General features: G+C 67.1%; 2 protein-coding genes across 4 annotated transcripts; both read right to left on the minus strand.

The window, feature by feature from the left end:
* Nucleotides 1-1,197: 1,197 nt before the first annotated feature.
* LOC142818915 (glycoprotein-N-acetylgalactosamine 3-beta-galactosyltransferase 1-B-like) lies at nucleotides 1,198-9,439 on the minus strand. Its single transcript, XM_075901736.1, has 5 exons — nucleotides 9,281-9,439; nucleotides 6,009-6,246; nucleotides 4,764-5,428; nucleotides 2,852-3,059; nucleotides 1,198-1,970 (listed from the first exon to the last, which is right to left on the minus strand). The coding sequence occupies exons 2-5, from the start codon at nucleotides 6,211-6,213 to the stop codon at nucleotides 1,804-1,806; spliced, it is 1,245 nt and encodes a 414-aa protein (XP_075757851.1). The 5' UTR covers nucleotides 6,214-6,246; nucleotides 9,281-9,439; the 3' UTR covers nucleotides 1,198-1,803.
* Nucleotides 9,440-12,403: 2,964 nt separating this feature from the next.
* OS9 (OS9 endoplasmic reticulum lectin) lies at nucleotides 12,404-23,469 on the minus strand. 3 transcript variants are annotated; one of them, XM_075901738.1, is made up of 15 exons: nucleotides 23,283-23,469; nucleotides 20,769-20,945; nucleotides 20,317-20,380; nucleotides 19,488-19,564; nucleotides 19,113-19,211; nucleotides 18,805-19,006; nucleotides 18,043-18,198; nucleotides 17,671-17,774; nucleotides 17,210-17,252; nucleotides 16,478-16,566; nucleotides 15,986-16,219; nucleotides 15,367-15,565; nucleotides 15,012-15,179; nucleotides 14,430-14,542; nucleotides 12,404-13,805 (listed from the first exon to the last, which is right to left on the minus strand). In XM_075901738.1, the coding sequence occupies exons 1-15, from the start codon at nucleotides 23,433-23,435 to the stop codon at nucleotides 13,668-13,670; spliced, it is 2,016 nt and encodes a 671-aa protein (XP_075757853.1). In that variant the 5' UTR covers nucleotides 23,436-23,469; the 3' UTR covers nucleotides 12,404-13,667. The 3 variants fall into 3 exon arrangements, with proteins under 3 accessions (XP_075757853.1, XP_075757852.1, XP_075757854.1); XM_075901737.1 differs by having other exon boundaries at nucleotides 17,210-17,255; XM_075901739.1 differs by lacking the exon at nucleotides 15,012-15,179 and having other exon boundaries at nucleotides 17,210-17,255.
* Nucleotides 23,470-25,839: the final 2,370 nt, after the last annotated feature.

Genomic DNA, 25,839 nt, shown 5'->3' on the forward strand with positions numbered 1-25,839 from the left:
TGGCTCAGTTCTGGCTCGTGCCAAGTTCAGAAGCTCAGATCCCTCCCCTCTGGACAGGGCTGCCCAGGGACTATAGAACAGTCGACTAACTGGTAAGAATTCATGAAGTTCATCGACTACTCAATTAACTGATATTTAACACCCCTAGTTTTCATGTCCCCCCTCCTCCGGAGTCCCCTCCAGCACCAGCCACATCCCCAACCAAGTGCCAGCATCTGCCTGCTCTGAGGTTTCACCCCCGACTGGCAAGAACAGGCGCTTCTGGGCTGGGCTTAACCCCCCCTTCCCCCGCATACACACCCCTACACCCCACAGGGGCAGGCCTAGCCGGGCTGATTCTGTTCTACATTATAATTTTGTTTTACTGGCTGGTGACAGCAAACTGGCTGCAAAGAGTTACCAGGTCTGGGCCGGTGGAGAGATCCGGGCATGAAGACAACGGCAGCTTGGTCCCTCCCTGCTACAGCCGGGGAACGTCGCTTGTTTCCCGTCACCGTTGGACTTTCATCCTTCTCTCACTAGACCTGTCAAGGCTGGAGGCGAAAGGCCTGGCCCAGCGTGCTCCGTTGGGTAAGAGCAGAGATTTCCAGGAAACGGGGCCTGTGGCGGGTCCCTTGGGATCGGTAGAACCTGTTTGGAGGCGGCGAGATGGGTTTTCACAACCGCTCCGGCGAGGGAGGCGCGGTGCTGGGCGTGACACAGAGGAAGTTGGCACGTCCAAGGGGGTTGCTTGTGTAAGGTCTCGCTGGCCAGCGGGGCAAACAGACGAGTTCGGGGGGGGGGGGGCAGGGCAGGCTGCAGCCCCAGGATGTGACCCTCTCCGCGGCGCCCCCAGCCGCCTGGGATATTACACCTCCCACAGGGGATCCCCCGCTGCACCCCCCATTGGCACACCACCACCCCTCCTGCCCCACCAGCAGCCCCTCCCCCATGCTCTCCCCCCCAGCCTTGTATGAAGCCCCAACCACATCCCCAGCCAGGTACCAGCATCCGCCTCCCCCCTCCCCAAGGTTTTGCCCCCAACTGGCAAGAGCAGGCTCCTCTGGGCTGGGCTCAACGCCCCCCCCATGGGGGCAATCGTAGTGGGGTGCTATGGGCACCAGCCTCAGTACCCCTCGGCCACGGGTGCTGCACTAGGGGCAGAGCTCACAGACACAGGCGGGGGGGAAGGGGGGCAAGCTCGGCCCAGCCCCTTGCTCTCTCAAGCCAAAGCAGCGTTTATTAAAGCCCCGTGAGCCCCTCGCTTCCCCTCACCAGGGTAGTGAGACCCCTGCCCAGGGCGCCCCCGGCTGGCACCATGGGGGCGGGGGGCTGCCCCGGGCAGTTCGATAAATAAAGAGAAGCTGTGAAGTTATGTGATCCAGTGCAGGATTCCTGCTCACCCAGCAGTGGTACGATCCATGGCAGTGCCACAGAGTAGCAGGCTGTGGTCTCCCCCAACGTCCCCTCACCGGGCCGTGGTATAATCCGTGGCCACACCCGTGGCTTGATCATCCCACAATATCAGAATCCATTGCTGAGTTCCTGCTTGCCGCACAGTGGTACGATCCATGGCAGTGCCGCAGCGTAGCTGGCAGTTGTATCCCCCAATGTCCCCTCACTGTGCAGTGGTATAATCCGTGGCCACACCCGTGGCTTGATCATCCCACAATGTCATACTCCATTGCTGAGTTCCTGCTTGCCGCACAGTGGTACGATCCATGGCAGTGCCGCAGCGTAGCTGGCAGTGGTATCCCCCAACGTCCCCTCACTGTGCAGTGGTATAATCCGTGGCCACACCCGTGGCTTGATCATCCCACAATGTCATACTCCATTGCTGAGTTCCTGCTTGCCACACAGTGGTATAATCCATGGCAGTGCCGCAGCGTAGCTGGCGGTGGTATCCCCCAGCATCCCCTCACTGTGCAGTGGTATGACCCGGGGCTTGCTCTCCCCTAGTGGTATGATCTGTGGCAGGGCTCCAGCTCCACCTGCAATGGCATTTCCCATGGCCCCCTCACCTGTCAGTAGACTAATCCACGACAGGGCTCCAGCTATCCCTCATGAGCCCCTCACCCTGCGGTGGTATGACCCATGGCTTGCCACGATTTACCACGGCTCAGGCTCTGGGTAGCTCTGCCCTAGCCTGCCTCTCCCATGCCTGCCCGCCACTTGGTCCCCTCTGCCAAGAGCCTGCCCCCATCCCCCTCCAGGATTCCTTGCCACCCCACCCCACATGTGCCCCTCATCACAGCCTCCTGCCTCCTCCTCCCAACAAGAGGGCAACTTGCCAGCTTTCCCTGCCCCACATGTCCTCCTCAGACCTCCACCCCACGTGCCCTTCCATGGAGAAGAAGGGGGCTGCCCCCAGGCCTCGGCCACCTTGGGACAGCACCTTCCAAACCCTCCCCCCCCCCGAAACCTGGAATGGGCTCTCGGTGGCTCTGACTACCTGCCCCATCTCCCCTGTGCCTGGTGACCCTGCCCTGTTGGATGCGGGTGGGGGGAAGGCTGCAAAGACCCGCCCCCCCCCAGTTCCACACCCGTCGGGCTCTGGATATCTCCTAGGAGCAGGAGGAACCTGGTCTGGTGGAGGAGCTGGAGCGTGGCACCATGGAGCCCAGGATGCCTAAACCCCCACCCCAGCCCCCCTGCCCCGGAGGGGACCCTTATTGGGGGTCCCTCTGCCCCTCTACCAACAGGTAATTAGTGCCAATGAACTGGGAGAGGAGCTACACTGAGACCCCGCCCCCCATCATCCAGCATGGGGGGGGGGTGCCACGTGGCCACGGCTCCTGGGCCCTCCACGGCCAGCACCGAGCCTCCGGGCGCCTGAGCCCGGCCCCACCCTACAGTCTCTTGGTGCCCGAGCCTGGCAGCGTGGCGTTGGCCCGCTCCTCGGCGGCCCGGGGCTGCTCCCGGTGCAGGGGCAGGCGGGCGGCGTTCTCCGGCAGGGGCGGCTGGAAGCGGTAGCGGTAGCCGTAGGGCCGCAGGTGGTAGGTCAGGAACTCCAGGGTGTACATCAGCTCGGGGCTCACGTAGTGGAAGGAGATGGCCAGGTCGGAGCAGCACCGGGGGCCCTGCGGAGCACAAGGGTTAACGGGCACGGCGCTGGAGGGGGGAAGCAGCGGGAGGGGGGCAGTGACATTAAAGTGACTCCCACTTGGAGCCCATCACAGGGGCCCTGCCCCACAGCGTTCCCAGGCAGGGAGGCAGCAGCTGCCTGGCCCCCCCTATAAAAAGCCGAGCGGGGGCAGGCCTAGGGCTTTGGCTGCTCTGAGAGAAAGGGGATTCAGGACTGGAGGGGGCTTCTGTTCCTGGGGTCTCTCCCCCGGCTCTGTGGGGAGTTGCCCGTGTATGGGCTAACACCGGCCTGGGTAGGGCCAGGGCTAACCGTCCACAGGGGGCACAGGGAGGCCTCAGATCCCCCCAGGCACAGTCCCTGGAGGCTGCCCCAAACCAGAACACTGGAGGGGGGGGTTGCCTTTCCCCTCCTCGCGCGCTGCAGGATCCAAACTCGGGGGGATGGGCCCCTGCCGCTGGACTCGCTCCCTTGCACATGCTCCGTGTTCAGTGGGGCACGGGGGGCCCTGCCATTCCAGACCCTGGGGGGCTCAGTGGAGGGCAGGAGCAGTGGGGCCAGAGCCCCCACTCCCCGGTGCTAGCTGCTCCCGGGCTCCGGCGGCAGCAGGTCAGCAGGAGCTAAGCACCGACTGCTCCAACCCCGAGAGCCCAGCCCCGCTGCTCCCCCAAGGCAGCGGCGGGTCCCTCCTGCCGGGGTCTCCAACGGGCAGCAAACAGCAGCGTGTCGGGCCTGCGCCCCCCCCTGCACCCCAACCCCCTCCCTGCCCCTGGGGGCAGATGGCTCCTGGGCCAGGATCCAGCACCACTGCCCGCCTGGCGTTACTAACTCCGCCCGCGGACCCACCGGATCCCACTCGGCGCCGCAACCCCCTGACCGGCCCCAGGGGCCCCAGGGAACCAGCCAATGTGGGTGGGGCTGAGCCCATTTCCCCATCCCCACTACCAAGGGAGGCACCGGTGGGACCCAGGGAGCTATGCAGGCCCCGTGCGCTGCCAGGATGTCCTAGCTCCGGCATCCCGGCCTTAATCCTGGAGCAGAGGCGCAGGAGCCAGGGCTGCCGGCGGTGTGCAGGGCCCGACGCTGGACCCATGCCCAACGCTCCGTGTTTCGGTGAGCCCTGCGAGGAGCGAGTCCCAGGCGGCCTCGCACGCTGGCGGTGCGCCCACAGCTCCATTTGCATCTCTCTGGGCGGTGCGCGTTGGCCCGCGCCCCAGTGCACAGCCACATTTATGCTGCACACAGATGGAAGAGATTTGCGGGCACAGTGCCAGGGCGCTGCCTCCAGCCTGGCACCCAGGGCTCCGGCGCTCCCAGTCCTGTGCTCGCGACAGAGGTCCCTCCTGGCCTCCGCCCCCTTACCTCTGTCCACATCTGCCCCTCATGACCTAGAGCCACGGCCGGGCCTGGCTCAGCTCTGGGGAGAGGGGCCACGGAAAGGGCTGGGGGGAGGGATGTGAAGTAAAAAGCATGGGGGCTGCTGGCTCACAGCCCCCCACGGCACAAAGGGGTCCCCCACCACAGCCACGGAAACGGCTCCCGTGGCCCCGGAGAAGCTAGAGCAGCAGGGCTCAATGTGGCCTCCGCTCGGAGGATGCCCCTGGGGGAAGAGCTAAATGCAGCTCGGGAGGGCTAGGAGGGGCAGGGAACACAGCCCCGGGCACTCCTGCCCAGAGGGTGCCACGGGCAGCAGGCCACGTACCTCCACGATGGGATAGTAGCAGTAGTTCCAGTACCAGAAGCTCTTGGAGAACTTCCCCGTGAGGTGGGACTCGGGCACGAAGGGGTGGAAGGTCTCCCGCCCCGCGGGGTCCCGGGAGTCCCCGGCCCGCACCCCCATCTTCTCCATGCACTGGCCCAGCGCCAGGTCCTCCACCGAGGTCGTGTGGCTGCAGGCCTGGGTGCGGAAGCCCTCCACGAAGCGCCGCAGGGCCTCCTGGCTCAGGACGTAGCCGGCCCCGCCGCTCATGTAGCCCTGCTTGGCGAAGGGCTTGAAGCGCTTCCCGAAGTAGACGGGCTCCTGGGGCGTGTGGTTGGCCAGCAGCCAGCGCAGGTTGTCCAGCACCACGAAGGTGTCGTCGTCGGCCTTGAGGAACCAGTCGGCCTGCGCCAGGTGGTGCTGGTGGACGTACTGGAAGGCCCGGATGGTTTTCCAGTACAGCTGGTCCCGGCCCTCCTTGGTGTCCAGCCCCACGGCGGGGAAGCCGTCGTCCCGCACCGAGCTCATGAAGAGCACCACGTTGCAGTGCCGCGCCCACGTGGCCTGGACGTGCCGGGCCTTAGTCTCCAGGTTGCTGGGGCCGGTCATGACCCAGCAGAGGATCCGCACCTTGTGGAACAGCTCGGCCGCCACGGCGCTGTCCTCCCCTGGGGGCACAAAGTGTCAGAGACCCGGGGCGGCCTGAGGATACCCCCCTGCCCTCCTGGGACTGCGCTGGCCCTGCGGGCACCGTGTCAGGGCTCCCTGCATCCCCAGCGACCTGGCGCGCATGCTGCCGTGGGTCAGGACAATGGGAGAGGAGCTGGGTGGGGGGCAGGGCCTCTATTTACTGAAGCTGCAATAAATCCGGGCCAACAAGGAGGGAGAATTCTCCACACCCTCAGAGGACAAAGTCTGACTTGGTGCCCGGCCCCAGAGCCCGGGGAGAGGGGACGCTGCCTCTCCCTGCCCCGGTGCCAGGATCCCCGCATCTCCGCCAAGCAGGCTGAAAGGCTGCAGGGGGACTGGGCACGTCCCTGGAGCTGCCGGGACCGGCGGGTGCGGATCCCCCAGGTGCAAAGGCTGCTAAGAAGCTCTGCCCGCCTGTGCCCACCTCACCACTCGGCCCCCGGCCCTGGCGTGACTGTGCCACTCCGACCCCCCCCCCCAGCTTCTTCAGGGTCAGTCCACGCCCCTCCCCGTCCCTGCACAATCACCCAGCACCCTCCCCCCCGTGCCATGGCCCACCTGAGAGGTGCGGGTGGCCAGAGCTGAGCAGGGCCGGGTGCTGGATCACCCAGAAGGAGTCACCGGCCGGGCGGGGCGCCGGGCTTTCGGGTTCCTGAGGGGCCGGCTGGTGCAGGCCGTTGAGCAGGTAGAAGGTGCAAGCAAAGCCAGCCATGATGCCCACATGGAAAGCCAGCCAGGAGCTCTTGAAGAGGCCGAGCGCCATGGTGCCAGCGGCCCGAGAGGCTGTCACATGGGCCTAGGGACAGGCAGCTGGTGAGACCACGGAAGGGCCAGGCGCCGTTACACAACTCCCCCTTCCTTGCACCAACTCCAACATTCGCTCGCTCCCGGCAGAGGCCGAAGCTGCAGGGCCGGGGCACAGCCAGTTGGGAAAAGCTCGGCCTGCCCCCGCTCCGGTGTCCACGCCCTGCCAGGCCCCTGGGGCAGGATCAGAGCACGTTGCTCCCTCCCACACCGCGGCAGAGACGGCCTCCCCACCTCCAAAGACGGAAGCCAGAGGCACACGCACCAGGGTGCCACGAATCAGGCTGGGGCACCGCAGGGAGGCGCCCGGTGGCAGCGAGACCGTGGCAGGGCCCTGCGCGCCGAGGGCACCGCCTGGCCGAGTCCACCCAGCCGATGGCATCAGGCTGGGCCCATCCGCCTGGATCCACATGGTGGGGGGGGGGTCACTGGGAGAATCTAGGCAATTGGGGGAGGGGGAAAGGGAGGCAGGGCCCACCCCTTGGGAGGGAAGTAACCGGGAGGATGGACATGGGGATTAGCCCTGGGGCAGGGGGATAAAGGGAGAAGCCCCCTGCGGCGTGGGCAATATTCTAATTTTTTCTACCCACGTGCGGAATAAATTTTGTTCTGCGCACCGAGGCACGTGCAGATGTGCACCCCCAGCAGAACCAGGGGCTGCTGGCTGGGCAGCCGCCCAAGCGCTCAGCTTACAGGGACCCCAGGTTGCGGGGGGAGGGGGGGCCCAAAAGCTCCCCAGCTGGGAAGCTCCCAGGCTGCAGCAGCAGAACCCAGCCCTGGCCCTTCCACTAATCACAGCTAAGTGGCAGCGGCTGCTAATTAATAACCAGCTCCCAGGGAGCTGGGGGAGAACAAACCACCCCGGGGTGGGGGTGGGGGTGTCCCAGGACTGGGCTTTGGTGCGGGAGACGCATCGGTGCAGGGGAGGACATGTGGGCAGATGGAGGGGAGCAGGAGGGGCCAATGTGCCATGGGGCAGGTGCATGTGTGTCTCCCTCCGAGCAGCCAGATGGGACGGTTTGGTCTCTGCTGTGCCCTGCCCAACGGGGCCACAGAGCGGGTGCAGGCAGGGGAGGCCATAGGGCCACACCCCCAGGACACTGGGTGAACGTGCCAGGAGGGTGATGGGGACGTGTCCCCGGGGTCTGCCCTGCCAGGGCGGGGGGAGCGCCTTCTTCAGAGGGGGGGGGCTAACCTGAGCTCCCACCCCCCCCCCAGGCGATGCAAATGACTCAGGTGGGGGGGAAGAAACCAGCCAAGAAGTCTTCCTGGGCAACAGCTGGCTGGAGCCAGCCCCCCTTCCCCCCCCCCCCGACCCACCCAGCCAGCCCTGGCATCTCCCCTCCTTGGGTGGGTTCTGCCCTTCCACGCTGGGTGTCGCCGAGGGGCCCTGTCCCCCCACCCCCAGCTGCAGCCAGAGGCCTCCCAGCCGGCAGGGCGCACGGGGATGGGGGGGTTCTTGGTTCCTGGGGACCCGGCATAGCACACACTGGTCCGCACAGGGACCGAGAGCAGCCGGGGCAGCCCAGTCTGGGGAGAGGGGCCCAGAGCCAGGGCGCTGCCCCCTCCCTGCAGCCTAAACCAGCCCAGACTGACTCACACCCCAGCAACCCGTCCCAGCCCTGCAGGCAGCCCCGCCCCTGCCTTAGTCCCCTTCCCAGGTAAAAGGGGGTCCCCTGGTCACACCCCCAACCAGGCTCAGATTACAAGAGAGCCGGGGCCACTGGGTACATGCTGGGCTGGGGCAGCCTCCCTCAGTGAGTCACACCCAAAACTCAGCTCCCCAGCCAGGCATGGATGCCGTGCTCAGGGAAACTGAGGCACGCACACAGCGCGTCACAACCCCGCAGCACAGGGCAGTAGGAGCCCCGTGCCACGCGAGCTGCGGGAAGACACAGTCCCCGCTTCGGCACACTGGGACCCCCGGCCTCCTGTGTGCAGGACCGGCAAGGCGGTGGCTGTGACCCCCAAGCCCAGCGAGCTGGAGGGGGGTGGAGCAGAGGCAAGCGTCCGGGCTGAACTAGGTCAAGCCATGCCAGCGAGCCACGCATGGGGGAACCAGACCTCCCTTCCCCAGCTCCACCTTCCCCACAATGGGCCCAGTTCCTTTGCCATGGGGGGGGGGGGGAATTGCCCATGATCGCTCAAGGGGGGGGGCATAGCCCCAGGAAACCAGCAGCTCCCCAGAGACTCCAATAGGCAGGTAGGATCCAATAAGCACCCCAACCCCCCCCCCCCAACCAGCCAGCCACCTGAGCTGCACCAGAGATGGGGAGGGGTTTCCAAAGCAACCGTGGGGGCAGCTCTGCCCAACCAGACCCATGGATGGACAGAGGGACCCGGGAGCAGGCACGTCAATAAGGGGAAGGGGATTTTGCAGGCGGATGGGACAGAGGGATGGTGGGTGGGGCCAGACAGAGGGGACCCCCAAGGAGACAGGGGGGGGGCTAGGGCTATACGGGGCGGACCCAGGAGAGACGCAGTGGTGGAGGGATGAGGCCAGACCGGGGGACCCCCGAGCAAACGGGGGGGTAGGGGCTAGGGCTATACGGGGCGGACCCAGGAGAGACGGGGGGTGGAGGGGTGGGGCCAGACCGGGGGACCCCCGAGAAGACAGGGGGTAGAGGCAGACCGGGGGACCCCCCAGGAGACGCGGGGGGGTAGGGACTAGGGCTATACGGGGCGGACCCAGGAGAGACGGGGGGTGGAGGGGTGGGGCCAGACCGGGGGACCCTCCAGGAGACACGGGGGGAGCTAGGGCTATACGGGGCGGACCCAGGAGAGGTGGGGGGGGTGGAGGGATGGGCCAGACCGGGGGACCCTCCAGGAGACACGGGGGGAGCTAGGGCTATACGGGGCGGACCCAGGAGAGGTGGGGGGGTGGAGGGATGGGGCCAGACCGGGGACCCCAGGGGCGCGGTGGAGGTACCGGGGTACCGGGCAGAGGGGTGTTTAGAACCGGGGCCGCTCTGACCTGAAAGCCCCCCAGGTCTGGGGAGGGGCCGAGAACCCCCCCGCCCCGTTACCTCGCAGGGCCAGGGGAGCAGCGCGGGGCGCCCCCCCGGCGGCAGCAGGACCCCGACCCAGGCCGCCGCCTCCCAGCGGAGCCTCCGCAGCGGAATCACCCCAACGCTACATTGTATCCAGTTGGGACACGAGGCCCCGCCCCCCAGCGCCCATTGGCCAACGGGCTGCCCCCCCCCCCGAGCCCACTTCTGATTGGCTCGAGGACCCCCATACGGAAGGGACGAGGGGGCGCTGGAGCAGGTTACTTCCCGTGGGGGCAAACTCCCTCCCCTCGCAGATCGGGGGGGGGGGGGCAACAGTGGGGGAGGGGCCGTCACAAGGCGGGACCCTGTCCCAGCCGCACCCCCATCTGCAAACGCGGGATGGACAAAGGGCCAGGAGAGCTGGGGAGCCCCCTTTGCCTGCCCCATAGCCTGGTGTGTCCCTCCCCAGCGCCTGCCCCTGCCCCATAGCCGGGTGTGTCCCTCCCCAGCGCCTGCCCCTGCCCCATAGCCGGGTGTGTCCCCAGCGCCTGCCCCTGCCCCAAAGCCTGGTGTGTCCCTCCCCAGCACCTGCCCCTGCCCCATAGCCGGGTGTGTCCCTCCCCAGCGCCTGCCCCTGCCCCAAAGCCTGGTGTGTCCCTCCCCAGCGCCTGCCCCTGCCCCATAGCCGGGTGTGTCCCTCCCTGCCCCATAGCTGGGTGAATCCCACTCCTTCCCTGCCCCTTGTATCCTTGCCCCATCCACAGCTGGGTGTGTGCCATGCCGCCTGCAGCTTGCCTGGCGGTTCTACCAGTTTGGCAGGAAATTCATTTCCCAGCTTTTCCCTTGAGCCTGAGTTTTATTGGCATGGGCAGGGTGGAGCCCAGCCCTCAGGCGGGGGGGGGGGGGTGTATTCACCGGGGGCAAACCAGCCCCCGCCGCCATGGCCCGGGGCAGCAGACTGGGGCCTGGTCTCCACAGGGCACATGTCTGTTCTGCCCTAGGAACAAAGAGCAGGAGCAAACCACAGCCAGCCACTGATCTCGGGCCCTTCCTGTCACCCCAACCCTGTGTGTGCACCCAAAGCACCCCCCAAGCCGCACCCCCCCAGACGGGAGCCAGCCATGCCACCACCCAAGGATGCCAGCCGCAATGGGAGCCTGAGATGGGGGGCCTTGCTGGAGGAGACACATCGGCCCCCCGGCCCCCCAGCCTAGCCCTGAAGGAGCCATGGAGGATTCTCGCGCTTGGGGGCAGGAGTGGCGAGGGGATCAGGCCCCTGATCGGACTTGGTGCCCCCGTTGGATACGCCCGAGCCAGCTGCCAGGCGGGGCCAGGAGAAAGGGAGAAGCCGCCGCACAGATGCTGCAAACATGGAAAACATCCTTGACGGAGCAATTCCCGGGCAGAGCCGCCTCGCCCTCGCCATACAAACACCAGCTGGCAGCGGGGGCAGATCCTGCCCTTCGGCCCCCTACCCGGAAGCTGGTCCCCACCAGCATCCACACGGGGCCCACGCTGCCGGCAGCACGACAGGCACAGGCTGGGCAGAGGCGCCTGGGGACGCGGGGGTCAGCCAAGCGCTGAGAGGGCCTGCAGGGACAGAGGTGGGTTTGGGCATCGGGACAACGCTGCCTGCCTGGCCATGGGCACCAGCTGGCGCTCACTGGGCACCGTGTCTGCCCAAAGCACTCATGGGGGATGCGGAGAGGCCTGCCAGCCCCTCGGTACCCACTGCTCCTAGTGAGGGGCGATCAACCCCCATCCTCTGCCCCGTCACAGCACAGGGGGTGGGTCTGAGCCTTCGAGGGCCCCCCGCCCGCTGGCTAACGTGGGGAGACTGAAGGCAAACAGGGAAGGGGGGGGGGGAGTTCAGAGAGAGATGGGGAACTTCCTCCGAGCCAGGGCAGTTTTCCCTACTGCTCTGCACCACCCAGAAGCCCTGCTGGCTTGGAGGGGGAAGTGCTGGGTGAAGCCTTTGACCCATGCCAGGCTGGGGCAGGGCCAGGCAGGGAGACGGGGGCCAGCGAGGCAGGGTCGGGGCAGGCCCCCCCATCTGCCTGCTGGGAAGGGGCGGGGCACGGGCAGCTGGGGAGACAGTAGCCTGGAGCAGAGATGGAAACAGCCCAAAGGACACAGCACTGAGGGGTCACTCTGCCCCCCTCCCCCCCAATTGGGAAAGCTGGCCAGCCCCGCCCCCGAGGGAGGCAGATGGCAAGGGCAAGGGCAGGGGCCAGACTTGCAGGGCTCGCTGAGGGAGCTGTGGGGACAAGCAGCGGGGGGGGGGGGGGAGGAGCAGACCCCGCCCTGTGTAGGCTGGGGCAGGAGGGTAGGTGCCAGCCCAGCACCACCACCTGCAACGCAGCAGGGCCAAGCCTGACGTGGGGGCAGGACTGCTCAGCTCACCGTTCCCTCTCGGGGTGGTAGGTGGGGGCTGGCCTGGCTCCCCCCCCCCACCTCCGCTGGCTCCAGGTCCCTAAGGCAGGGACCCAGCCCTGCACGCGATTCCTCGCACCCCGCCATCGGCTTGCCAAGGTGCTGCCGGCAGGTGCCAGGCTGTAGCATGGCTCACAGCCCTGGGGGAGGGGTGACTCCACTTAGGGGTGGCAGGGCCCTCCGGCAACGGGCCCTGCTGAGGATGCTGCTGCAGGCAGAGGCAGCGTGGAGCTGCCAGGCAGGGCTCTGCAGCCACCATGGCCCACAGCGGAGACCAGGCCGGGTCGGGCGCAAGAGGAGCCGGCGGGACTCCAGCCCAGGGCTGGCTTGGGAAGGACAGCGATGAGACGGGGCTGGGTCCCAGCCCGCCAGCCTCAGGAGGGGGCAGGGGGATCGTGCCACGGCCCGGAGCAGGGCAGCCCGGCAGCAGGAGGGTAACGCAGCCCCTCGGAGCTTGCTGGGGCGCAGCCCTTCGGCCAGTCTCAGCACCAGCCGCCGGCAGAGGTGGGGAACCGGGGGCCCCGTGTGAATTAGGGTGGAGAGTCCTGGTGTAACTGCCCCTGGGGAGGTCCAATGGGGTGGGGGGGGGGAAGTAAAGCAGGGCTGCTACCAAGGGGCCGGCCCGCCGCAGGGGGAAACGCAGAGGGCGCACGGCCTGCCTGCCCAGGAGCACCGGGCACCGCCCAGCTCGCAGCCCCCCGCCGTGAATCAGAGCCGGGACGCGGCCTGGGGGAGCCTGTTTATTGGTACAAACTGGATTGCGGCTGGTTTGCCAAGACTTCACGCGGCCTGGGAGGACCAGTGTCTCCTTCGCAAGGCCCAGGGGCAGGGCCTGGGCGGCTCGGCAGGGAACCCGCCCCCCCGCCCGGCTCCGCATGCCGCACAAAACCGCCCCCCCCCCCCACACACACACACGTAGCTTGTCCCGCCCGTGCGAGGAACGCGGGCTGCTCGGCAGGCGCCAAGAGGCGCCAGGCTCAGATGCTGCCACCGCAACAGGGCATGGGGGAGGCCTCGCCCACCCTCCGCTCCTCCCCAGCAGCGATCGCACCGGGCACCCCCTGCCAGGACCGGCAGCTTCGCAAAGTCAGAGCAGGGCAGCCCTGGGATGGAGGGGGCCACCGAACGCAGAAACGGGCAGGGAGCGCCAGGAATGAACTTGGTGCCCCCCCGGCCATGCCCCCCCGCAGGCAGGGCAGGAAGAGCATGTTAGGTAATAGCTTATGCAAATGAACACCCCTGAGCCCCACCCCCTGCCCCCGTTTAGCACTGACCCTGGGGACCTGGGGGGCCTTACTGCAGCATGGCAGCTGTGGGGCCGGGAGGGTTCAGTGGGGGGGAGGAGCTAGCCAGGCTCCAGGCTCCGCCCCCTGTTCCAGACCAAAACCCGCCAGCAGCAGCAGCCCTGAGGAGCCTTCCTACCTGCCCCCCAGGCCCTGCAGCCCCCCGGGGGAGATCCACACGCCCAGGGCAGCCAAGCCAGAGTCCCACCCTGCCGATGCTCTGCATCCAGCCCAGGCCAGCCTGGCTCTCCGGGCACGGCCCCCGGCCGCCCAGCTCCTGGGCGAATCTGGGGGCAGGCGACCTTGTTCCTATGGGTGCACGGAGCCTGCTAGAGGGTCGCCCACTGCTGGTGCTGCCCTCACCCGCCCTCCCTTTCTTGCAGGGACCTAAGAGGATGCTCCTGCCCTTAGTCTGGAAAGCAGCCGGTCCCTGCCGGAGCCATCCCCGACAGGCCCCTGCTGTGCTGCGGGGACAGACCTGGGGGGCACACAAGTGCTGATGGGGCCCGGCTAGGAGCCACGGCTCCGGGGTCACTAGTCACTAGGGTGTCCAGCTGACCCGCGTTTCAAGGGACAGTCCTGAGATTTGGGGCTTTGCTTCTTTCCCTCCCCCCAGCCTGATTTTTGTCCCTGGCTCCGTGGCCTAGTGGAGTCAGTGGGACATGGCGGGGCAGGGGAGGGGCGGGGGGGCAGGGCCCCACGCCTGCTCAGAAATCCAGCTCCTCCGAGTCGGTGCCGCCGTCCGCTTGCGCCTCCTCCTGCCGCTGCCCCCACACAAAGCGATAGTTGTCCTCCAGCTCCTGCTGCCGCCGCCGCTCCTTGTGGACTTCCTCTGTGCCCTGGATCTGGAGAGGCAGAGAGCAGGGGCCCATGGAGGGGCTGGGTCGAGACCCCCACAGCAGCGCCCCCCCCTTGCAGCCGGGAAAGGGGGGCATCAGCTGAACTTGGCCCCGGTAGCCTCCCGCCCTGCTCTGGAGAAGCTGCCTGGAACCTAGAGCTGGGAGACTCGGCCCTTCAACCCCCCCAGAAGGGCCACAGCATCTTAGGGGTCCAGGCTTTGGGGACAGAGGGGACCTCATCTGCTCCGGTTTGGTCCCTGACAGCTGCGGAAGCCAGCTCATCCCACCTCCCCAGAGGTGGCTGCAATTCCAGGGGGCTTCTAGCTCTGGTGAGGCAGGGATGCCGTTCAGTCTCCAACACGGCCTCGGCGGGACACCTGGCTTCCACCCCCCAGCTCTGCTGCCGTCTCACTGGCCTGGGGAAAGTCACTGCCCTTCTGTGACTCAGTTTCCCCCACCCGATCTGCCTTGCGTGGGGATTCGTCCAGGCACGGCGGCGGCCCACTTGCATGGAAAAAGCAAGCAAAGGCCCCGCCCCCCGGTCGCAAAGGCCCCGCCCCCCGGGTCGCAAAGGCCCCGCCCCCCGGGTCGCAAAGGCCCCGCCCCCAGCGGCATGAGACGTGCTTTCACCAGGATATTGAAGAAGATGTCCTTGAGGTTCTTGGTGTCCTCGTCCGACAGCCAGTGGGTATCGTCCTCGTCCCCAAAGCCCCCCGTCGTCACGATTTTGATCTCGATTTTACCTGGCGGGCAGAGCCCAGGGAACATGAGCCTTAGAGCAGGCTCCAGGCCTGGCCCCAGCACGTCCCAGCGAGGCCAGACCCGGGCAGTCCGCTGGAGGGGGCATAAGCAATCGCCCCCCAGGCTCACGCCCACAAAGGAGGTGGGAAACCAGCCCCCCGGCCTGCCACCCCGAAGCCTGACTCTGGGCTCCCCCCCAGAGCTGAGGGTGGGGCAGGGCCTGGCTGGGAAAGCCGGATTTAGGCACTGCTAGTAGAGGTGACTGTCGGAAGTCGGGAGGGATCAGGGCCCCCATCGGCCTATGTCAGACTCCCAGGGGCCAGCAGCAGCGGATTTGGGACACCAGCCCACGGGGCAGCCCCGGTTGATTTCCCATCCGCCCCCCGCAGGCGGCTCATGAGCGACAGGGCCTGGGGGCTGCCCAGGGAGCTCCGATCCCCAGCGGTGCCCTGGCCCTCCGGCCGGCGTTACCTTCCGCCCTCAGGCCCTCTCTCTCCAGCAGGTCCTTCACCACGTTCTCGATGTGCTGCAGCTGCGGGTTGTCCCTGCCCATCTCCCGGACCCTCAGCTCCTTCTGCAGGGGGCTGCCCGGCTTGATCCGCGTCACCCGCACCTGCACGCGCCCGTCCGCGCCGGCGTCTGGGGCGGAAGGGAACGCGGGGGTGGTGACGGGGCCAAAGCTCGGCTGGGGGCTCCCCAGACCGGGCCGGATTTCCAGACAGGACACCTTTGGTGGGAGCCATGGCTCGCCCTGGACGACCGGCTGGAGCAGCCTGGGGGTGGCTCTAGGCTGCGGGGGGACTCAAAGACCCATCCGGGAACGTACCAGCTGCTTGCTTGGCCGAGTGGCTGGCGCTGCCCTTAGCTGGGTCTCCCTCCCCCTCCTCTTCCTCCTTCTCCTTCTCGGCCGCTTTGCCGCCATCCAGCTTGTCCATCAGCTTGTTGAGGGTGGAGGCCAGCGACTTGGAGGCCTGGCTCCGGTCAAAGTCGCCCTTCAGGCCCTCGGTCTCCAGCTCCTCCTCCACCTGGGAGCGGCAGCGGTTACGGCGAGAGGCCGTGGCGCATGGGACCCCCCGGCGGCCAGCCGAGCCCCCACAGCGGGGCCCCCGTGCCCTCTGCCCCGGGGCACGGACGCCACGGAACACCACGAGGGCGCAGCCCCTGTTCACAGGAGGGCGCCATCGCCCCCTGGTGGCTCCAGGCAGAACTGCCACCCCACCGGAGCCCTGGGCTCACGCAGATCCAGGCAGAGGACCCAGCGACGGGGCAGGGCGCCCGGCTCAGGCAGGAATAGCCACACGCCCCCGGGGCGGGAACACTTCCGATGCCAGGGGTGCTGCCCACCCCATAGCAGCCATTCCGACTGGCTGGTGCCCAGCGATCAGGGCCCAGCTGTGCCCCGGGCGAGGGCAGAGAGGGCGGCCTGGCGCCGGGCCCAGCCTCACCTCATCCATGATGTGGTCGAACTCCTGCTGCATTTCCGTTTGCACCTCCTCCTTCAGCGAGGCCACCTCCCCGCCGGGCAGCAGCATGTCCTCCAGCTCCTCCTCCTCCTCCAACGGCCCCAGTAGCTCCTCTTCGTCCTCCCCCTCTGGCCGCTCGCTCCCAGGGGCCGGCACCCCCGCCTCAGCCCTCAGGGCCTCCTGGTTCTGCTCCGCCTCGCTCTCCTTCTCCTTCCCCTGGGGGATGGGCAGCAGCTGGGGGGAGGGTTCTAGACACGCCCCGCCCTCAGCGCGTTGGACGAGGGCCGACCCCAGGCCCATCTAGCCCCGGATCCTGCCTCCGACAGTGGCCAACCAGCAGGAAGCTCTCAGTGCTGGCCTGGGCAGTCAGAGAGGGTTAGCGTCCCGGGTGGGGAAACTGAGGCACGGAGCAAGGCTGGGTGCCAGGAGGGCGAGGAGCAGCGGGGGGGGGGGGGCAGCGCCAGCCCCACATACCTTCCTGGTGCTTTCCTTCAGCGCCTCAATGAACTGCACCAAGTCCCCCGGGCTCCGGATCACTTTGAAGTGGATTTTTTGCTGGAAATCTGAAGGAGGCCGGAGAAACAGGAATATCTGAGGCGGGAGGGAGCCGGGAGGGGCGTGGTCCGAGACGGAGAACCAGGCAGACTGACCCCCCATGGCCTGGGCGCGCTCTGCCCGATAACGTGCCCCCATCAGCAACGGGCACCACGGATCAGCGCCCTGCTACAGGCACAGGGCTGCCCCGGGCCGGCTGACCACTTGGCGCCGACAGGCCGGCTCCCGGCACAGCAGGACGAGATGGCCGGGGTGTTTGGCCAGGGCCATGACAGAGACCGGTGCCTCCGTGGCCTTGGCTTCCAGCTCTGCAGCCGAGGAGGATGGCAAGTCGCCGGAACGCTCGGTGCCTTTGGCTTGTTCTTGCCCAATGTGCACCCCAATTGCACGGGCTGCAACCCCCATGCCTTTGCGGGGGGGGGGGGGGGTGTAAGGGCCCGTGGACACTGCGCCCCTGGGGGGGTGATGTCTGATCTAGCTGGGGGAAAGCTCGCCCAGGAACGGCTGTGGGCCCCATGGCTAAGGGGGGACACCCCTTCCCCAGAATAGCCCCGGGGTGGGACAATATCCTAGCTGGGACTCGCATACCCCCCCCCCCCCCCCGAAGTAGGGCCCAGAGAGGTTTGTCCCAGAGTTCGACTGGACACTCACCTGCCTGGGGGTCATCGGGCATCTGGTCAGCAGCCTCGTCCTCCTGCCGGAGACGACCCGGGAGTCAGAGCGACCAGGGGGAACCCAGCGGCGGCTCCCCAGGAGCAGGGCAGGGGGAGAAACTGGCCAGCCCTGAAGTGCCTCCGCCCCGGCGCCGGGAGCTGCACCCGCACGGCCACTCGCAAAGCCCCAGCTGGCCCTGAAAGGCCACGCACCTGGGCGAGCGGCTGCCCCCCGGCCGGCCAAGCCCTGTGGGGCGCACGGAGCCGGGAGGAAGGGAGCGGAGCCATGTGCGGCTCAGCAGCGCCACGCAGTGGCAGCCCACGGTCACTGCAGAGCTGGGGGGGCTCTGCGGGAGCTGCCCCGACGCCCCCCCAGCCGGAGCCCAGAGGGGCAGGCCCGGCGTGGCCAGCGTCCCGGTTCAGCGCCAGCAAAGCCAGGAGGGAGGCCCAGGCGGGTACCTTGCTGTGGTCCGGCAGGTCGCCCGCTTGCCTGCCTGCTCCAAATGGGCCATCTCCAAAGTCGGCGTCCTCCGCCGGGCCAGGCCGGGGGTCGCGGGGAGCGGCTGGACCAAGGAAGCAGAAAACGTCCTGGGGGAGCGGCGGGAGAGCCCAGCCCCCCAGGCCAAGCTGCCAGCCGGGTGCCCTCTGCAGCCGGGCTCAATGGGCGCACGACCCGGCCCCCGGCCCCACCCCGGCACGGCGCAGCCCCACGGTGCCCCAGGCCCCCGGCCCCCGCCCCGAGGACACGGCCGATCTCAGCCCAGGGCCCCGCACCCGGACAGAGGGGAGGGCTGCCCCAGCGGGAGCGGAAGCACCATGAGGTGGCCATACCGGTGCCCTCCGGCTCCTGCTCCCCATGGACGGGCTGGGCGGGCTCCAGGCCTTCCGGGTGCTGGGCGGCAGGGCTGGGGCCTCGCTCGGTCCACAGCCTCGTGTCCAGGGTCTTCAGCTCCTCGGAGATCTCGTCCACCTTGCGCTTGGTGTCGACTGCGGGGGGCAGCAGAGATTTGAGGCACAACCCGCCCACCCCAACGGGGCGGCACCCAGAACCCGCCCACCCCGGAGAGGTCAGGCAAGGCAACCCAAGAACCCACTCAGCCCAGAGAGGTGGGGCGGTCCCCCCAGACCCCACCCACCCCAGAGAGGCAGGGGGGTGCAGCCCCCCAGAATCTGCTCGCCCCAGAAAGGCGGGGCAACACCCCAGAACCACACACCCCAGAGAGGTCAGGGAAGGCAAGCCAAGAACCCGCCCACCCCAGAGAGGCGGGGCGGCCCCCCCAGACCCCGCCCACCCCAGAGAGGCGGGGCGGCCCCCCCAGACCCCGCCCACCCCAGAGAGGCGGGCGGCCCCCCCCAGACCCCGCCCACCCCAGAGAGGCGGGGCGGCCCCCCCCGACCCCGCCCACCCCAGAGAGGCGGGCGGCCCCCCCCAGACCCCGCCCACCCCAGAGAGGCGGGGCGGCCCCCCCAGACCCCGCCCACCCCAGGGTGGCGGGGCGGCCCCCCAGGACCCGCTCTACAGCAGGTTGGGCTCTGGTGGCTGGAACAAGCCTTGATTTCGACCCGAGTCGTCCCCCGCCCCCCGACACTCACACACTTGGGCTTGGACGTAGTCGACGTACTGGGCCGGGCTGAGGGCCGGGTGGCAGCGGATGGCCTGGGGCGTGGCCGTGGAGGGCGGGCGCAGGAAGGGGTGGTGGCAGATGCGGGTGGTGTGCACGGTCAGGACGTAGGAGCAGGACTGCGGCTCGTCCACGCGGGCGATGTAGTCCCCGGAGCCCTCCTCGCACAGGAACTGCCGCCAAGGGGGGAGGGGGCAGGGGTCAGGCACACGGCGCCTCCCCCCGGCACTGCAAGGCACCTGCCCCCACCCCCCGCCTGCCCCTCCCCCGCCCGCTTACCCTGACCTCGGCTTCTCGGGGCTGCCCGCTCAGGTCGCACCTGGAGCCGTTGCCGTAGGTCTGGCTGTGGTAGCGTTTGAGCCGGTGCTGCTTCGAGGCCTGCAAAGGGCGGGCGGGGTGAGAGCCGTTCGAGCCCCCACTTCCCAGGCCTGTCTCAAAGCCCCCCCCCGTCCCGCTCGGCATCCTGGGAGGCAGGAGCCCCATTTGACAGGTGGGGAAACTGAGGCAGCCAATCTGCCACAGCCAGTCAGTGCCCTGCCCTGCCCAACGGGGCCGCTTCTGGGGAGGGGGGGGGGGCGCATTGGTGGGGACTTCCAGCCAGACTGCTCCCCCGTTCGCTGAGCCAGCTCTGGACTCCCACCCCGGCGCACCAACCTTGGCCGTCTCGTTGTCCCAGTCGAACGCTGACTGATAGTAGCCCAGGTACAGGACGTCCCCTTTAATCTCCGACTCTGGGAAGCAAAGAGACCCCAGCCACCCCCGTTAGAGCTCCAGGACGGCCAGGCCCCGGGGAGAGACACCCAGGGAGGGCGGGCAGGACCGGGTGTTCCATGTGCTGTTGGCCCCCGGTGCCGCGGGACAGCTGGGGCAGGCCAGAGGCCCAAGTCCAGGCTAGCCCCAGACTTCGGGGGGGGGGGGGGGGGGGGGAGGGGCACCAGATCGCCCTGCCTCAGTGCAAGGACAAGAGCCAGGTCAACACCCCACCCAGATCAGGTTCAGGGGAAGGGCTGGGCCCGTCCGGGGTGGGGGGAGCCCCTTTTGCTACCAAGATCTAACACGGAGTATCCCTGCCCCCAGCCCCCGCGCTCGGCTGCCACCGCGGATGCCAAGGAGAGGGGCCCGCGCCGATCACGCAGTGACCCCCCAGCTGGCAGGGCAGCCCCAGGGAGCTGGGGGGAGTTGACACAGGAGGCCACGGGGGCACTACGTGACCCCAGCAGAGAGACCACGGCCCCCGTGCCCGTCACACGTCTCCATAGGCCTGGGCGCTGCCACCCCCGGCGCCCACGTAGCTTCTTTGCTCTGCCAAGCGTTTATATTGGCAGCCTCCCCCATCTGCCAGCCGAGCCGCCCCACGGGCGCAGACCAGGCCCCAGAGGGAGGGGCTGGCCACATTCTCAGCCGAGGGTGTCCCGGGGGCGGGGGGACCCACTCACCCCCCCCCACGCTGCCCCCCAGCAGGGCCCGGCACAGCGAGCGTTACCTTCCACGTGGTACTGCTGGATGTGCTTCCCGTAGCAGAACTCGTACGTCCACCAGTCCTTGGTCTGGGAAGGAGGCAGGAGCCGGCGCGTCAATTCCACAAAGCCCAGGAGCTGCCCCGCCCCCCAGAACCCCACTGGCCACGGCCCCAGCCCAGCCCCCTTAGATCCATGCTGCCGGGGCTGCTGTGTGCCCCTCGAGGGCCGGCAAAGACAGCGGTGGCTCCGTGCCACGGGGGCCTTTCCTCCGTCCGCCCGGACCTCACAACTGACAGCTTTCCTGCTGACGGCCAGGCCGCCGGAGGCCGGGAGCAGGTGCTGCCAGCTCCCCAGGGCCCCCCGAAGGAATCCTGTCTACCCCCTTCCTCCCCAGGAGCCAGCCCGCTTCCAGGGGGGCCAACAGGCCTGCAGACACCTCCCCCCCCCCCAAGCACACAGCATCCCTCGGAGTCACCTTCACGAGGCAGGGCGCAGCCTCCATGGGCCGCAGCAGATCCGAGATGCCCAGGCCTTGGTAACTCTGTGGCTGCTCCTCCGCGTCCAGGTGGATCCTCAGGGCGGCGGTCGGCAGGCGGCACTCGTACTTCTGCTTGTACTTGGACGCCACGACCACCACGTCCTCCGGCTGGCTCTAGGGGGCGGAGGTGGGGCGTCAGCGAAGGAGAACAGGGCCAAGAGGTCTGAGGGAGCAGGAAGGTGCCAGCCTGGTGGCTAGATGCTCTGGCTTCCTCCTGTTCCTGCCATACCAGGCGTCCGGCATCACGCAGCTAGGGAACTAAGGCACAGTGAGGTGACATGACCAAGGCCGCCGAGGCAGTGGCAGGGCTGGGATTGGAAGCCAAGTCTGCTGCTCACCCCACGCCAATCAGAAGAGAGATACTCGTCAAAACCCAAATCCTGCCCAACCCCGGTTGGAAACCGGTTCTGCTCCACAATTCGCCCAGGCACCAGCGGGAATGGCTTTCACTGCAGCTGTGCCCGGATCCCATGGAAACCAGTGCATCCCCATGGGGGGGCAGCCGTCTCAGTTTCTGAGCCGCTTACGGCAGAGTGGCTTCCACCCGCTCTTCAGGGACGCAAGCTAGACCAGAGCAAGCTGCGAGGGAGCTGGCGCCGGCTTCGTGACCTTGGCTCGGCGATACGGCAACTCTAGGGCTGAGCGCGTCAGTTCTGACAGGCAGCATCGCCTAGGGGGCAGAGCGCCAAACTGGCTTTTAACATCAGAACGAGGGGGTCACCAAATGAAATGAATAGGTCGTAGGTTTTAAACAAACCAAAGGACGTTTTTCTTCATGTAGCCCACAGTCGACCTGTGGAACTCCCTGCCAGAGGATGTTGTGAAAGCCAGGACTTTAACAGGGTTCCAAAAAGAGCCGCTGTTTGTCAGAGGCTGAAACTGGGCGACAGAGGAGGGATCACTTGATGATTCCCTGTTCTGTTTGCTCCCTCTTGGCCACTGTCAGAAGACAGCGTCCACGCTGGGGATGATGGGTAACACTTCCTCAATACCGGTCTCATTTAGCCAAACCGCTGCACAACCTGCTTGTTTAGATGAGGCCTAAACGACTTGCCCAGGGCCGCAGGGCCCCTCTCCGAATTTACACCGTGATGCTGAATGTGCACAAGAGCAGGCTCTCGCCTTTACAAAGCACAAAGTGCCCGAGCCAGCATGTCGGGCAGCAGCTGGCAGGCGCTCTCCGGATGCAAACACAAGCCAACTTCCCAAACTTCTGCTTTTAGCTAAGCCTCCCCCAGGCCAGAATCGTGGAGAAGAATCAGGTGCTAGAAAGCGACTGCGGTTTCAGCAGATTTTGGCCACCCTCCCCGCCGTTCCGCAGGCGGCGTTAATCCAGAGAGGCAGGCAGCCAGAAAGCAGAACAAGGTGCACACAGCTGCGCCAGAAGTCGCTGTTTCAAAGCGCACGGCCGAGCAGCAGCGTGACGCCGCACCTCGGCCGTTCTGCGCCAGCTCCCCGTTGGCACGTGCGAAAGTGAGGCCTCGGATGGTGGAAGTCCCAAGCGCAGCCGCCTGACTCGGCCGGAGAAGTAAACACGGGGGCCGCCGGGGCAGTGGCCAGGGTGCTGTTGAGCCCGGTGCCCCGGCCTATGCCAGGAAGGGGTCGGTTGTTGGGAGCAAGTAAAGGGGATGTGTTTGCACAGGCACCAGGTCGGACGTGGCCCCAGGATGGGGGAGATGGGCTGAAAGGGAGTTTCCACATGGGCTTGGCCCCTGGCACCTACCTACCCCAGCCCCCCTCTCGCTCCAGTCTTACCCTGACCCTGCCAACCAATGCCAGCTCCTAGGACCCCCCATCCGCTCGCTCCCTCTGCCCCAGACCAACCCCCACAGAAACACTGGCCCTGCCCCCACTTTCCCCAGCTAACTGCCCCCGTGCCGGTTCAGTCCCTACACATACCTGTGGGGCCCCTCCCCTCCAGCACCCCCCCTGGCCAGACCTCTCACCTCCCACTCTGGGACCTCTGCCCCCCGCCCCCTCACTTACCCCCCCAACATGCACCTCCCAGACCGACCTGCACATACTTGCCCCCCCAATGCGCCCCCCCAAGCACCTGCCCCCCACGCACCTGCCAGGCCCCTCCCCCACGCACCTGCCCCCCACACACCTTCCAGCCCCCCCCCCGACGGGCCCCCCCACGCACCTGCCAGGCCCCTCCCCCACCCACCTGCCCCCCAAGCACCTGCCATGCCCCCCCGACGCGCCCCCCCACGAACCTGCCCCCCACACACCTTCCAGGCCCCCCCCCGACAGACCCCCCCCACGCACCTGCCAGGCCCCTCCCCCACGCACCTGCCCCCACGCACCTGCCAGGCCCCTCCCCCACGCACCTGCCCCCCCCCGATGCGCCCCCCCACGCACCTGCCCGGCCCCCCCTCGACGCGCCCCCCCACGCACCTGCCCGCCCCCCCCCACGCACCTGCCCCCCCCGACGCGCCCCCCCCCACGCACCTGCCCGGCCAGCACCGGCTCGGCGGCGATCTCGATCCCGTACTTGAGCTCGCTGAGCTCCTGCAGGTTGAGGCTCCCGGCGGCTCCGGGCAGCGGCCGCCCCGGCGCCAGCAGCGCCAGCAGCAGGAGCAGCCCCGGCCGCGCCTCCGCCATCTTCCCCGCGCTCCCGCACCGCGCTTCCGCCCTCCTGCCTGCCGCCTCGCGCGGGCCCGCCCTGCCCGCCGCAGCCAGCTCCGCCATTGGGCCGCGCCTGTGCCAATCCTCTGATCTAGCTCCTCATTGGTCAGTCTCCGGGGAAGGGCCCTCGGAAGCGAGGCCGGCGTGGGGCTGGGACGGGGCTGGCATCTGGCGAGGACGGATTGGTCCGAGTCAGCACTCGCCCGAGCCAATCAGGAAGGCGAGGGCCGCCTGGATGATGACGTCACGCCCGGCTCTTAAAGGGCAAGAGCAGCCCAGAGATGGCAGCATTGAAAGAGGGAAGGAAGATAAATTGTAGCCAACTTTGGGAGCCAAGCTGATTGGTTAAACTGGAGTCACATGATCCACAGGGCTTCAGTCGGACCTAGGCCATGTGGCAGGCGCAGGGGTGGGGCTAGGTGGAGCCAAGCTGCATAGGGCCACTCAGGGGGGCTGACCCACACAATGGCAGGCTCTGTCTACACTGGCATGAATTTCCGGAAATGCTTAAAACAGAATAGTTTTCGTTATAAGTATTTCCGGAAAAGGAGCGTCTACATTGGCAGGCTGCTTTTCCGGAAAAGAGCCCCGAGCTTCATTTTTGCGATCGGGGCTTTTTTCCAGAAAAGACTACTGGGCTGTCTACACTGGCCCTTTTCCGGAACAGTGTTCCGGAATAAGGACTTATGCCCGAGCGGGAGCAGAATAGGTTTTCCGGAATAGCGGCTGATTTTGTACAGTAGAGCGTCGTTGCTTTTCCGGAAATTCAAGGGCCAGTGTAGACAGCTCATTCCGGAAAATCGGCTGATTTTCCGGAATAAGTGGCCCAGTGTAGACACAGCCTGGGGGTTTATGGGGCCCATCCTCAGTGGGAGGTGATGGAGAGGGGACGCTGATGGAGAAAGCCATGGGGAGGGGCATAAGGCAAGGGGGCCAGGCCTCGGCCACAGGGGTGGAACCCCTGCTAGGGGTGCAGCCTAAGTGATGGGGGGGGATCTCCTGTAACCTCTACATGTGCACAGAGCCCCTGGCAGATCCTACTGACATTGGGATACAGCACCGTCCTGTCACCAGCTCTGAGGGTTTGTCTACGCTACAGCCGCATCGCAACGTGTCGACGCTTCTGTGTCAGACGGGTGTTTTCTATGGTGCAGTTAATCCACCTCTCCAGGAGATGGCAGCTAGGCCGACAAAAGAATTCTTCCCTTAATCTAGCCATGCCTACACCAGGGGCTAGGTCTGCCTAATTAAATGACATCCCCTGGACAGGATGTGCCTTCTTCACAGCCCTGAGCAACATAGCAGGGTGGAGTGAATTGCTATGTGTAGACCAGGCCTGAGGCTGTCCTTGGTTCCTTGATCCCAGACTTCCTTGGACACGGTGTGATGTAGTGTCAGTACCTTACTGGTCCCTGTGCTTGGGCTGTGAGTGACCCCTACTGGCCGGTGGCCAGAGCACTTCCCAGCAGGGGGGCTGCCTAAGACCCAACTGGTTGAGGGCAGTGAGGGAACTAGGAAGTGAGTGTTGGGGGAAGGGGCAGTGTGGGGCTGGAATCATGAAGGAACCAGTCTAAGGAGGGGTCTGGAATCGAGGGGCCCAGGGACCCATCTCAAGGGGGCTGAGGCATCCTGGCCCAGACTCCTGTAGGGGCATAGACAGGACTCCAATTAAGGTGCCCACAGCCCGGGTGCATCTGAAATGGGGGGCTAAGGAGGGCCCCAACGAAGTGGGGGTGCACCGGCACTTACCCACGGAGGTGCTGATGGGGGGGACCTAGAGGAGTGGCCAGACGGACCCCACAGGGCCCTGGTCACCACCTGTAGCCAGAGCCAGTGAGGGGCTGGTGATCCTGACCCAGGGGAGGGCTCCCAGCAGGGGGCACGGGCCCCCACCCCAGCAGACACGAAGCCCGGCCGAGCTGGGACTCCGGACCCAAGTAGTGGGGGGGAACAGGTCCCTGTCCCTGCCCCAGCTGCTGAAGTCCAGGCAGATCCCTCCTTGCGGACCTTGAGGGACTGGGCTGACCTGGGGAGATTGCCAGGAGCGGTTCCTGTGGGAGCAGAGATTCCTGTACCGGGAATGGCTGCTTTGAGGCCCCTACCCATATAGAGGAGCCTTTCCAGAAGGGGGTGATGGACATTGTGGGAACCCTCAGCAGAGCGACCCGGACGGGGAAGAAATACGTCTTGGAGGTGGTGGACTTCGCCACCTGCTACCCCGAGGCCGTGGCCCTGCCCTCCATCGAGGCAGACACGGCGGCAGACACACTGCCGACCATTTTCAGCAGGGTGGGGTTCCCCCGGGAGGTCCTCACGGACCAAGGATCTTCATGTCGACCCTGGGAGAAGTGCAAGGTCCAGCACACCTGGGCCTCGGCAT

Source organism: Pelodiscus sinensis, chromosome 19, assembly GCF_049634645.1.
Source record: "Pelodiscus sinensis isolate JC-2024 chromosome 19, ASM4963464v1, whole genome shotgun sequence".
Lineage (NCBI taxonomy): Eukaryota > Metazoa > Chordata > Testudines > Trionychidae > Pelodiscus > Pelodiscus sinensis.

What these genes read in the sequence shown, in the direction of transcription:
- OS9 (XM_075901737.1), bottom strand. Translation starts at nt 23,435, where the DNA reads ATGGCGGAGGCGCGGCCGGGGCTGCTCCTGCTGCTGGCGCTGCTGGCG. An exon ending in CCAGCAGTACCACGTGGAAG is followed by an intron (nt 19,565 to 20,316) that starts GTAACGCTCGCT and finishes TTTGCTTCCCAG; the next exon opens with AGTCGGAGATTAAAGGGGAC. An exon ending in CTCGGCCAAGCAAGCAGCTG is followed by an intron (nt 15,180 to 15,366) that starts GTACGTTCCCGG and finishes CTTCCGCCCCAG; the next exon opens with ACGCCGGCGCGGACGGGCGC.
- LOC142818915 (XM_075901736.1), bottom strand. Translation starts at nt 6,213, where the DNA reads ATGGCGCTCGGCCTCTTCAAGAGCTCCTGGCTGGCTTTCCATGTGGGC. An exon ending in TGGCCACCCGCACCTCTCAG is followed by an intron (nt 5,429 to 6,008) that starts GTGGGCCATGGC and finishes TTGTGCCCCCAG; the next exon opens with GGGAGGACAGCGCCGTGGCG. An exon ending in GGCCAACGCCACGCTGCCAG is followed by an intron (nt 1,971 to 2,851) that starts GCTCGGGCACCA and finishes ATGCCATTGCAG; the next exon opens with GTGGAGCTGGAGCCCTGCCA.